We start from the raw sequence: 13911 nt of genomic DNA, 5'->3' as shown, positions 1-13911 counted from the left end.
GCCAGTCTAAGGGGTCCTTTAACTAAGGCGCACTCGCCGTTTTAGCGCCTTAGTAAAAGAGGGGGTAAATTTGCAGCCCTTGGTTATATTTTTTTTTAATGCGCTCCCACAAATCTCTTTAGATATGCTTCTCTTGATGTGGCGTTTTCTCATTTCTTCATTCTTTCTTATTCACACTATTAGATAGCTTTTTTATGTCTACACCTTCTGGGTCTTCCCTTTTTATTTTCTTTTGCAAGGGAAGTTTCTTTTCTTTTTTTTAGTTGTTCCTATTAGTGAAGTGTATTTTACTCCCTTTATACACCATAGTTTTTAATTTTTATTTAACTCTGATGTTCTTTAAGAGAACAAATATGGTACTGTTTATCGTTCTCTCTTGGGTATGGCTTTAGTGTTTGTTCATATTTACCTTGTTCAGTTTTTTTCTGCCCATTCACTCCCTTACGATGCTTCTGTTGTATGCAGCATTGATAAGTGCAGTTGTCTTTGGCTGTTTCAATTGCCACCAAATGGCATTATTGTTTGTTGATATTTATTGCTTAATTTCTCATTCATTCAACCACGGTTTTTCTGCTGTATGCAACACTGTGATTATGTATTGAATTTTAATGTGCATTCTGGATATTGTGCCTTCCTTAGGCCATGCTGTTTATTTGCCCTACACGTTTCTTTCTGGGGGTTTACAAAGATGAAACTTTATATGATGTTTTTCTGTATGTATTCCTTTTATATAGTTGTTTTTTTACATTTTAGATTTATGCATCAACAAAGAAGCCGTTTTACTTTGTGAATTCCAGTTTAGAGGTGTGCTTTGTCATTCATACTTTTGCTTTTCAATGTAATTTGTTTTTAATGTATTTGACCATCTGATTATGTTTTTATATTATTTTTTATTTATATTAATGAACCCTGATGCAGGCGTTTATGTTCGCTGAAACACAGTACTGTGTCAGGTCCATGTTACTGTACGTCCTGGATTAAAATAAACAAGGCTTTAACTCATACCGCTGGCTCTTCTGGATTGCTCATTGTCCGTTCCCAGAGATCTGCTTGAACCATTAATATGTTTCAAGGGTGATGATGCGGAGGAACTGAAAGTAATCTCGTAGAATCTGGAAGATGTACTAAGCCAAACTGACAAGTTAAAGAGGGATAAATCTCCTGGACCAGATGGTAAACATCCCAGGTTACTGAAAGAACTCAAATATGAAATTACTGATCTGCTGTTAGTGATCTGTAACCTCTCACTAAAATCATCTATAGTATCTGAAGATTAGAGGGTGGCTAATGTTATGCTGATTTTTAAAAGGAGGTCCGGGGAGATATGGGAAAATGCAGAACAGTAAGCCTGACTTCAGTGCCAGGCAAAATAGTAGAAACAATTATAAAAAATAAAATTGTGGAACACATAGACAAACATGATTTAAAGGGAGAGAGTCAACATGGGTTCAGCCAAGGGAGGGCTTGCCTCATCAACTTGTTTGACTTCTTTGAAGGTGTGAATACACATAAACATGTGGATAAAGATGAGTCGGTTGATGTAGTGTATCTAGATTTTCATAAAGCTTTGGATAAAGTTGCTCATGAGAAGTTCCTGCGAAAATTAAAGAATCATGGGATAGGAGGCAATGTTCAGTTGTGGATTAGGAATTGGTTATTGGATAGAAAACAGAGGGTAGGGTTAAATGGCCACATGGATATGTACTGGGGCCAATGTTATTTAACTTATTTATAAATGATCTGGAAATTGGAATGACGATTGAGGTGATTAAATTTGCAGATGACACTAAACTGTTCAAAGTTGTTAAAATGCATCAGTGTTCTCCCCAGAAATTTTTTCCAGCTGGGTGGCATGAAAAAGTAGTCTGGAGGGGTGGGACGGGGAAATTTGGTGGTGGAGAAAATTAAATGTGCACTATTTTTATTAGTTAATTATTATTAATTATTTTCCAATGCTCAATATGACTTCCTTTTTTTAAGATTTGACACTTGCCCCAGAATATTTTTATTAAATTTAAGAAGTATCCAATTCAGGATCCTGCAACCCTAACAAAAAATTTTAAATAACAATTGTTATGACAAGAGGCACAAGAATTGTCACTGTTGGGAAGAAAAGTGGATCAATTTTTTTACTCTGTCAAAAATTACAAAGACTAGGGGACACTTGAAGAAATCACAGGGAAATACTTTTAAAACCAATAGGAAGAAATATTTTTTCACTCAAATAGTTAAGCTCTGGATTGAGGGATTGAGGGGTACAGATAAGAGCAGTGGAAGGTTTAGAGATAAGTGTAGAGGTAGGTATAAAATTAGTCAGGGACCGCTGCTCAGGCAATATGCCTGATGGGCCACCGCATGAGTGGACCGCTGGGCGGGATGGACCTCTGGTCTGCCCCGGCGGAGGCGACTACTTATGTTCTTATGTTCTCTGGAACATGTTGTCAGAGATTGTGGTAAGAGTGGTTAACGCAGCTGGTTTTATGAAAGATTTGGATAACTTCCTGAAGGAAAAGTCCATAGTTTGTTATTGAGAAAGACAAGGTGGAAGCCACTTTTTTGCACTGAATCGGTAGCATGGAATGTTTCCACTATTTGGCTTTTCGCCAGGAACTAGTAACCTGGATTGGCCACTGTGAAGACGGGCTACTGGGCTAGATGGACCATGGTTTGACCCAGTAAGGCTATTCTTATGTTCTCTCAGGGACAATTTCTCCAAATGGATTAGTCTTGTACATACCATGACGGTAATGAACCTCACTCCTAAACCAGGGTAAATGGAGTCTAATCTCACTCTCTCAATTTTACTGTGCTCACCATAGTACTTGCATCATACCAAAGAGAGCTCTCTGCGCTACAAACTGCTGAATGGCCCACACTGTTTCCGACGCTCATAGGAACTCTATGAGCATCAGGAGCAGTGTGGGCTGTTCAGCGCGGCTCACCATGCTAAAAACTGCTATTGCAGTTTTGTAGAAGAGGGGGGTAAGTGAATGAGATTTTTTTCATGGATATATTGAAAATTTGAAAAACCTTTTGAAGTATATTGAATTAGTACCTGGCCAATGACAATGTGGTTTATACCTGACGAGAAAAAATGAAAAATTGGGTGCAAACCTAGTACGATTACCATCTGAAGATCCAAGGTCAAAAATTTTGATACATGCCTTATACCATTTATTTATATATGGTTAATTGGTGATTGGGATTTTAAGAAAATTATTTTGGGATCACATTACTAAATCATTACAAGTACGGTGTCACATAAATAGTCATTTTGCATTAAAGTCCATAGAAACGCTATACTATATTATAGAAACATAGAAAATGACAACAGAAAAGGGCCACGGCCCATCTAGTCTGCCCACACTAATGGCCCACTATGACTGAGCTTCTATTCTGCTAATTAAATTCTAAGCGGGTCACAATAATAGAAGGCTACAACAATTAGAGGGAAATTACAAAACAATATTAATACTCGGCTTTTTTCAGGGGGTACTCGAGGGTACTGAGTACCAGCAACTTTTCCATTGCCTACTAAAATTGACTCATAATCCCCAATAATTCATGAAAATTTGCAGGCTCTGCTGCCTTTCATAGATTCCATGACTGGTTTCAAGGGGCCTGACTGTCATGGCCTCAGTGATTATCCTCTCCTGAAGGACGGCTTGGCATTGGAGTATCAGTACCTTTCTTACTAGAAAAAACATGCAGAGTAAAAAGCCTTCATAAAATTAAGTGAAATATTTAGAAAATACTATATGCGCTGTCTTGCTACTGCTTTGTAGCAAAATATCACACCTTTATGGCAGCGAATACTCATGGGTCAGACTTGGGTGTTGTTTATTCCTCTAATGGTGTATATGACCAAACTGGATTTACAATTTGTGTCCTCCTCTGAACATATAGTAATTTTCTTTGCAGGGACTATCCACTCACTTCCCAAAACAGACAGATCACTGACGTGCCCCACAAGAGGAATGAAAATACGATCTAACTTCCTCCAAAGTATGATTTAATTTGCACTGTAATAGTTCTGATTGGTTATATGCTATTTAAATGTTACTTCTGATGCTGGAACCATATTGGATCGTATTATATGGTGGAATAAAAGAGTGTGCTGATTAAAAATGTAAAAGTTTATTACTTAACTTTTTTTGAAGTTAAGAATTTTGAAGAAGGTAATTTATGCACGTGAACTGAAATTCACTTTTTTTTTAATTTTAGAAGGAGCTTCCCTGATGCAGCCTCCCCTCAGCGAAACATAGTGTTATGTTGAAAGTTATATGACATAACAATCTGGAGCTCTGTTGAGTATTGAGCGGTGAAGCAGTTTGTGAATAGAGTCTGATCCTCATCATGGATAAGTGGATGAGATTTTTGTATGAATATATTGAAAAACGTTTTGAAGTATATTGAATAAGTACCCTGCTTACCAGTGACGATGAAAAAAAATGAAAAATCAGGTGCAAACCTGGTATGATTACCATCTGAAGGTCCGAGAAGGTTTAAAATTTTGATACATACCCTATACCATTTATTTGTATATACCATACTTGTAAAGCATTCTTCATGTATAATTTAACTATGGAAATTATTTAAGAAGCCCTAATATTTGTGATTTGCATATGTAAATAGGTACATTTACACGTGCATATCAAATAAACATGTAAGCAATAATTTTAGACAGCTGGGATTTACGCATACAAATTGTGAATATGTACATATAGCAAGGAGGCGTGGTTATGATGGGACTTGGAAGCTGCCCTGGATCAGTGCTGGGGTGGGTGTGGCTTCTGGCACTGAATATCCGGGTATGTGAGCTGATCCAGAAGTTAATCAGCCACTGACTGATATTCAGACTGGTGCCTGGTTAACTCAGCATATAAACTTAGACAGCTCTTTTGTTGTCCTAATTTAATGCCCTTACTTAGCTGGTTTGTGGACCATATATCACCGTTAACTGGCTAAGTTGTGACTCCAACCAAATTCTGACCCTGTGCTGCCCCTAACCTAACTGTTTAGGGAATGGCCAGTTGGCGGAAATATTCAGCATTACTCCCTGGTTAAGTGCTGCTGAATATCAGCAGCCAGTCAGCTCAGCAGGGATTAACTAGGCAGGAGTTGGTTCTGCCTGGTTAAACCCCTTTGAAAACTGAGCTCTATACTGTGAACAGGCTCTGTTCAGTAGCGTAGCCAGGCAGCTAAGTTAGGGTGGGCCCAAGAGCAAAGAGGGTGGGCCATAAAAAATTGTCTTCCCCCAAATAAAGCAAATCAAAATTTAATTTCTGCTTCCCCCTATTGCACCCCCCCTCAACATTGTAAACAGCATATCCGTGCTGCGGGGATCCCAAGCCCCATCAGCCAAAGACCTCCTCCCTGCCAGAGAGTTTACATGCCAGCACTGCCTTGGAGCCGCTGCCACCAGCCACCAGCCTCTGTGTGTATATGCTAAGTTTAGCGCAAGTGTGAAAACTGAGCATGCTTGAAAGAGGGAGTGGTGTGGGAACAGTGGCAGCTCCGGATCATCACCTGCAGCCACCCAACAGCTGACAGGACTTTGGAATCCCCACCAGCCACACGAAAGGAGATGAAATTTTGGGCAGGCCCAAGCCCAAACTAGAATAGCCCCATCCCACCTGTGGTTACACCACTGGCTATTACAAAAGTCATGAGGAGGAAATTAAAGATTGTCTCTCTCTCTTCTCTCTCCTCACTAGCTGTGCACCAGGCGACTTTCTGTTTAATGCATCTGGCAGGACAGTGAAGTAGGCAACTTTCAAGCACCACTGTCCCACTTTGTCCTAGTTTGGGACAGGTCCTAATGGGGTTACCACATTTTCTCACATTTGAGAATGGGGAAGATACTAGGAGGAGGAGGGAGGCATACTTGATTCCTGACGGAGATGTGTCGGACAGGGTCCTCTGCTGCCAGGGAGATGCTGCTCAGTAGGATGAAGAAGAGGATCAGATTTGTAAAAATGTTGTCATTGACAATTCGGTGGCAATGAACACGAAATCTGCAGATATGAAACACACATCGTTAAGCAAGGGTTTAAAATATATCTGTTCCTTGTTTATATTTTTCTTCTTTTGTTTTTTGTAGGAGGGGGTGGTAGTGTCAGTGGAAATGGTAGGATGCAGTGGTGTAGTTAGGGGGGGGTGGACCACCACAAGCGCTGTCTTGGTGGAGGTGCTGGCACCTCTCTGCTCCCCCTATGTCATGTTCGTGCCCTCCCTTCCCCACCCCCCTGTATCTCTTTAAATGGTTCATAGTCATTCCCACGTGGGACTTCGACCGCTTAAAAAGTTACTTTTAAAGAGCTCCGATGCACGGTGTAAGTGGAGAACCCCCCCAGTTTACTTCATACTCTTCGTGCTGCCGTTGTGTGGGGGGGTTGGGGGCTTGGAACCCTCCATTATAGAGTAAACTTAACTTATTCCCAATTTTTAAGGAAAAAGTTACGTTTTCTCTATAATGTGGGGGGTTGCACCCCAACACTCCCCCAACGCGAAGAGTATGAAGTAAAGTGTGGGGGAGTTCCTCCCATCCACCGCCGTTGGAGCTCTTTAAACGTAACTTTTTAGGTGGCGCGCTGGGGTCTTGCGCCGAATTGTCTGCCCGTCGAAGTCTCGCACGCTTTTGTCCTGTCACCCTTTAAAACTTTGCCAGCGCAAGCAGCTACTCTGGCTTTCTGATTGTGCCAGCCTGTTTCCCTCTGAAATCACTTCTGGGACAAGGGGCCAGGAAGTGATGTCAGAGGGAAACCCAACAGGCTGCAGCAGCAGGCTAAAGAAGTTGCTTGTGCTGGTGAAGATTTAAAGAGGTACGGGGGTGGGGGTGTGTGAAAGGAGCAGGGGGCAGAGAGGAGGGTGCAGGGGGCACCTATCCTTGCTAGGCCACTGGTAGGATGGATAGAGATTTCAGTTATCATCTAGATCAGACATGGGCAACTCCAGTCCTCGAGGGCCGGAATCCAATCGGGTTTTCAGGACTTCCCTAATGAATATGCATGAGATCTATTTGCATGCACTGCTTTCGATGCATATTCATTGGGGAAATCCTGAAAACCCAATTGGATTCCGGCCCTCGAGGACTGGAGTTGCCCATGTCTGATCTAGATTATAATTTCAGTAGGGTCCTGTGGTGAAATTTCCTACACATACGAAAATACAGCTAGTTTCTACAGACCCTGGGAGTTAGCCAGGCTTAGGTTAGGCGGTTAATTGCTGAATATAGGAACTTAACTGAATAAATGCCAATTGCACCCTCAGACTACCTACAAAATAGCCAGGTACAGTTTTAGAGATACTGCTGATATTGAGCTGCCTCTCCTGCTCAACTACAATGGTACCTTGGTTTATGAGCATATTTCGTTCCAGAAGCATGCTCGTAAACCAAAATACTCGTATATCAAAGCGAGTTTCCCCATAGGAAATAATGGAAACTCGCTTTGATACGTTCCCACCCCGAGGCCAGCGGCGCTGCTCTATCCCCCCCCACGAGAACCGGCATTGCTCCCCCTGAAGGCCCCCCCTGCGATCCGGCACCACCCCCTCGCGATCCGGCACCCCCCCCCCGTGATTCACCACTCCCCCGCCGCGATCCAGCACCCCCCTGCCGCAATCTGAAGTCCCCCAGACCCACCCAAACCGGCTTCTTACTGTCATCTGGGCCTTGGCACTGGCATGTTCTGTGCATTGGTGTCGGTGCCCAAAGATTGGCCTCCTCTTCTTGCTGGGCCTTGAGCATCTGCGTATGCTCAAGGCCTGCGAGTTCACACTCTCTCCGAGATCTCCGAGAATCTTGGAGAGAGCGTGAATTCGCAGGCCTTGAGCATGCGCAGATGCTCAAGGCCCAGCAAGAAGAGGAGGCCGATCTTTGGGCACCGGCACTAACACACAGGACATGCCGGTGCTGGTGCCGAGGCCCAGATGACAGTAAGAAGCGGGTTCGGGTGGGTCTGGGGGACTTCAGATTGTGGCGGGGAGGGGTGTTGGATCGTGGGGGGGGGGGCCAGATAGTGGGGGAAGGCGGATCGCGGGGGGGGGGGAGGGTGCCGGATCGCGGGTGGCACCGCTCGCAAATTGAGGCACGCTCAGTTTCTGAGGCGCCGATTTTGCGAATGTTTTGCTTGTCTTGCAAAACACTCGCAAACGGTGCACTCCTAAACCGAGGTACCACTGTAATTCGCTTTGAATAGCGAACCCTATGGGGCCAATATTCAGACCGCAGAAGTCAGCTGGGATGATTCCTGCGCTTGGCGCTTAGCTTGGATATTCAATGCCGAGCCATTTCCAGTGACCAACACTGAATAACCGGTTTATTTTGGGCCACTATAAACTGAGTTGGCCAAGTCGATATTCAGCACTGGCCGGCTACTTTTACAGTGGTCACAGACAGACCAGCTATTTAAGCAGCCCGATTTGTCCACTGTATCTAGACGACTAATGCTTTAAATTTTGTGGATAGCTGGCTAAGCGTTAATATTCAGCGGTCCTCTCTTGCTTTTAGCCAGCTTAACATCATTTAACCAATCAGGAGCCATTCTTAGTTAATAGCACTGAATATTGGGCTGTATCTTTTTAGTGCACTAAATCAGTGTTTTTAGGACAACCAGAATAAAAATGCTGAGATCACTCTGTCTCCACTGCATGCAAATCTACCTCATGCATATTAATTGTGGAATTCCTGGAAATCTGACTGGTTGAGTTTGTCCTGGATTGAGAACCAAGGCAATTGTACAATACAATAATACAATTCAATTTTTATTTGTTTACTGCCAATACCTCCATGAAGTTCACAGTGGTTTATGTAAGTAATTATGGTGATATAAATTAAAAACTCGTGTTACAATATTTAGGAATTATTAGTAACAAATTCATGGAATAGACCTGTCTTTAGGTCTTTTTTTGAAACATTTTAAATTAGATTGCTCATTAATATTAGCTGATAATGCTTTCTATAGCTTTGCTGCTTGATATGCCCATATGGAGTTAAAGGTTCTACTCTATCTAACGTTCCTAATGACGGGATACTGAAAAGTATCATTGTTTCTTAGGTTCAAAGATGGATTGTTAGAAAATTTAATGAGTTGTGGCCTATAATCAGGAGTTTCTCCAAACCATATTTTAAATATAATACAATAGAATTTATAAAGTATTCTCCCTTCTATAGGTAGCCAGTGTAATTCACGTAAATAAGGTGTAATCTTATCAATTTTCTTCAATCTGAAGATTAATTTAATGGCTGTATTCAGTAGTGTTTGGAGGGGGTTTTTTTTAATTATAAATTTAGGGCAATCTAAAAAGGTGACATTGCAGTAGTCCAGTTGAAACAAAACTAAAGATTGTACTAATAGGTGGAATTGATAATTATTTAAGTACTATCTAATCATTCTATGTTTCCAGAAAAGACCAAAAGACTTTTTTTTATTAACAAGTTGACCTGAGGTAAAAGTGAAAGGTTGTGATCAAAATCAACTCCTAATATTCTTACTTTAGCCAGTGGATAATCCATCTTATTTATGGTTAATACCTGTTGTTGGGGCTGAAGATGAAGAAAGCACTGGCATCGGGCATGGGGACAGCTTTTTCCTTGAGGTGAAGTTCAGATAGGGGTCGTGGCCGAGGACCTACAGGCATCTCGGGTTCTTCGTCCTCTTCCTCTCCTGCTCAGAATACCAATTTATAGTCAGTCCTTTTAGCTATTTTAATGGAAGAAGGAAACACCATTTACACTTATCACCTATTAAACAGTTGTAATAATGGGTCTCAAGGGCCCCTTCCTATAACAACAGGAAAACCAGTGGTGTAGAAAATTCGAATATTTCTAAATCTAGGCAGAAAATACAGTTGTTAAAAAAAAAAAAAAAAAAGCAATATGGTAAAAAAAAAAATCTTTAATAATATATAGTCTATTTGCTGGTACAAAAGTCACCTGCTAGATGCGGTCACATTTCGGCTTGTGCCTACTTCAGGAACATCTGATGCTACCCTAATAGGGAATCTCAAATTAACTGTCAAAATTCCAAAAATCCAGTATGTTTGAATGAGAAGGCAGTGATTGTTGAATTTATGTTCATGCTTTGTAATGGTTTTATTTTTTATGAATGTTTGACACTGGAAACCGCTTAGATATTAGGCAGAATATAAATTTTGAAAATAAATAATCAATTGCTTTCTGCAGTTCCAAAAACTGTATGGAGCAAATGGACATTCTCATGCAGCTCACTCAACATTTGTTTTAGGTGACTTCTGTATCAGCAAATAAAAGATACATTAATAAAGATTTTTTTACAATATTGCTTTGTTTTCTTGATTTTTTACAACTCTGTTTTCTGTCTTTATTTATTTATTTTCTTTTTAAACCTGTCCTTCCAAAGGAGTTCAGAACGGGTTAGATATCAGGTACTCAAGCATTTTCCCTATCTGTCCCAGTGGGCTTATAGTCTATCTAATGTACCTGTACTTTTGATCTTTTAGATTTCTAATCTTAAATTGGAAAACCAGACACACACACAACTTATTGTAGCTCAGCAAAGTTTAAAATAAACAGCCTGAAGACAAAAACGGTAACACAAACCAGTTTTGTAAGAAGAAAGATTGGGCTGAATGGGAAAAGATTTGGATGTGGGGATAATGTCTTGATACAGCGATTTGCAAAATGTGAATTCACGTTGGTGAAGAGCCTCTCTAACAGGAGATAAGGGTGAAGACCCCCTTCTCACAGGAGATAAATTCACTGATTTACTTATGTATATAAATAATTTAAGAATTATAAATATTATTACAGGTAAAGCCTGTTTTGGATAAATATAAAAACTGTCTTTTAGTGATCATGACCGGAATAGCTATCCAAAATGATCACGAGTAACTGGAAATGTCATGACAGACTTAATTACACCTTTTGGTGGGCGAATGTGTGTACCACATACAAATATGAAAGAATGAATGCGGAGTGTTGGGGGTTTAGTAGCTCATTCAATAAAGTATGGAGCCCATTGACTAAATTTGTTACTTTACAATAATGATCATTTATCCTTTCTTCTCTCTTCTTCTTAGATACCTTTACACATCCAGGGTGGGGGGAGGGAAATATACCTTGAAGACTAAAACTGTGTAATTTAATATTATTATAATATATTATGTCTTATGTTATTAATAAATGAAGGAAGGGTGGGAGAAAATGATTGTTATATGTATTACCTGTATAATTAATAGTGCAATGTATGCAGTATTTGTTGTTCTCTTATGTGTATTGCACTATCATAGTTTGAAAATCAATAAAGATTTATTAAAAAAAATAAAAAGCTGGTAAAGTGTGGTACAAGAAATATGCAAGATGAAATTCAAGCATTAAACGATGGCACAGTGCGCAGCGGTCGCTAAGAAGGCAAACAGAATGCTAGGCATAATCAAGAAGGGTATTACAACCAGAACGAAAGAAGTTATCCTGCCATTGTATCGGGCGATGGTGCGTCTGCATCTGGAGTACTGCGTCCAATATTGGTCGCTGTACCTTAAGAAAGACATGGCGTTACTCAAGAGGGTTCAGGGGAGAGCGAGGCATCTGATAAAGGAGATGGAAAACCTTTCATACGCTGAGAGATTGGAGAAACTGAGTCTCTTTTCCCTGGAGAAGAGGAGACTTAGAGGGGATATGATAGAGACATACAAGATCATGAAGGGCATAGAGAGAGTAGAGAGGGACAGATTCTTCAAACTTTCAAATAATAAAAGAACAAGAGGGCATTCAGAAAAGTTGAAAGGGGACAGATTCAAAATGAATGCTAGGAAGTTCTTCTTTACCCAACGTGTGGTGGACACCTGGAATGCGCTTCCAGAGAGCGTAATAGGGCAGAGTACGGTACTGGGGTTCAAGAAAAGATTGGACAATTTCCTGCTGGAAAAGGGGATAGAGGGGTATAGATAGAGGATTACTGCACAGGTCCTGGACCTGTTGGGCCGCCGCGTGAGTGGACTGCTGGGCACGATGGACCTCAGGTCTGACCCAGCAGAGGCATTGCTTATGTTCTTATGTTAAACCAGTGTATCGCAAACTGTGTGCCCCACAAGATTTCAGGTGTGCTGCGAGATGCCAGGGAGGAGGAGAAGCACCAGCACCAGCTGACTGCCTACAGGACGAGTCTTTCGTGGTGAAAGGCACATCCTGTAGGCAGTCAGCTGCAGCCAACAACTCTCCTCCTCCTTGGTGTCTCTCCTCCTCTCTGCGCCTCTTCTTTTTCAGCACCCCCCCACTGGCGTCTCAGGACCCCATCTGGAGGACCTCACCGCATGAGCGGACGTCGATGTAATGGCATTACACATGCACATGTTGTCGTGGCAACGTCCGCATACTTCAGGATACCCTCAAACCACCAGTTTAGTGTGCCGCGGCGTATATAGTCTGCGAGACACTGAATTAAATGATTGCTTGAAATAAAACTAAGTAAATAAAAAGTGGATGAGTGAAGATGTGCTTGGTGACTTAGCCCTCATGAAGCCATCATACGAGGCAGTGTTCTTTTTAAGCTGCACTAAACTCAGAATACCTATAAACTATGAAAGTAAGAACATAAGCAATGCCTCCGCTGGGTCAGACCTGAGGTCCATTGTGCCCAGCAGCCGGCTCACGCGGCGGCCCAACAGGTCCAGGACCTGTGCAGTGATCCTCTATCTATACCCCTCTAGCCCCTTTTCCAGCAGAAAACTGTCCAATCCTTTCTTGAACCTCTGCCCTATTACGTCCTCTGGAAGCGCATTCCAGGTGTCCACCACACGTTGGGTAAAGAAGAACTTCCTAGCATTCGTTTTGAATCTGTCCCCTTTCAACTTTTCTGAAAGCCCTCTTGCTCTTTTATTTTCTGAAAGTTTGAAGAATCTATCCCTCTCCACTCTCTCTATGCCCTTCATGATCTTGTAAGTCTCTATCATATCCCCTCTAAGTCTCCTCGTCTCCAGGGAAAAGAGACCTAGTTTACAGAGTATGACTCATGGAATTCTTTCCAAATTCCTTTCGAGTGTGTGTGTCTGTGATGCATATGAAGAAATGCTCACAAGGTAAGGTAATAGAAAAGTTTTGCTCATGTCGACTGAGTCCTTTGCTCACAAAGAAAAATTTCTTGCTCACATCAGCTTGGTCTTTAGAGGGAACATCCTTGTGGGTCCATATTGTGGCTTTAGTGTGTTTCAGAAGGTGCCTTCTTTGCTCTTCCTTGGCAGCTCACCCAGACTGTATTCATTTCTTGAAGGGGGTAGTCCACTTAAGCCCCTGTTGCGAGTTTTTTTATTCAGACTAGAATCTCAACTTTGTTTTGGACTCAGGGTGGCTCAAGGGATAGTGGCATCCTGAGCCAATTAGCTTTGACAGTGCCCCCCCCCCCCATGGCATCACTTTTGGTACCCTGCTGCAGGATTGGCCTCTCTCCCTCCCTTGGACTGGCATCTACCCCCCCAGTCCAATCTCTTTTTCCCTCTTCCATGCAGGTCCAGCACTCCTTCACCTTTCTCACTCCCTCATGGTCCTGGATGCTGGCAGCAGCAACAGCAGCATGACAGACTGCCTTTGACAAGCCCCTGGGGCTTCCCTCTGCTGCATTCTGCCCACAGAAAATTTTATCAGAGGAGGCAGGACATGGCAGAAGGAAGATCCAGGGATTGGCCAAAGGGGAGGGGAGAAGAAAGAAAAGGCTTAACTTGTAGACCAGATGAGCTCAGAAGATGGATATTTTGATGCCCTGAGCCAGAATATTACACAGTCCAATGATTAAGCTAGCCCTTGACACCCTGCAGAAGGCTCCTTTGAGCCTCTTCAGAAGGCGACTATTAAAGAGTTCGCTAAAAAGTTGTTTATTTTTTGTCAAGTACTGACTCTTTCTGAATGTTTCAAAAATGGAATTTTGTAGGTTTTCT

The 13911-nt window shown here is 41.9% G+C and overlaps 1 protein-coding gene across 22 annotated transcripts in view; it reads right to left on the bottom strand.

Moving 5' to 3' along the window:
- The window catches only part of CACNA1C (calcium voltage-gated channel subunit alpha1 C), a 1333094-nt gene that overhangs the window by 233215 nt on the left and 1085968 nt on the right, over positions 1–13911 (bottom strand). For all 22 annotated transcript variants that reach the window (XM_033951116.1, XM_033951118.1, XM_033951120.1 and 19 more), the window contains 2 exons: positions 9536–9668; positions 5888–6017 (listed from right to left, as the gene is read on the bottom strand). In XM_033951116.1, coding sequence (XP_033807007.1) covers positions 5888–6017; positions 9536–9668 — 263 coding nt within the window. The remainder of the gene's footprint in view (positions 1–5887; positions 6018–9535; positions 9669–13911) is intronic.

The sequence above is a fragment of the Geotrypetes seraphini genome, chromosome 7 (genome assembly GCF_902459505.1).
Source record: "Geotrypetes seraphini chromosome 7, aGeoSer1.1, whole genome shotgun sequence".
NCBI lineage: Eukaryota > Metazoa > Chordata > Amphibia > Gymnophiona > Dermophiidae > Geotrypetes > Geotrypetes seraphini.
This window is presented reverse-complemented; position numbering and strand designations above follow the sequence as displayed.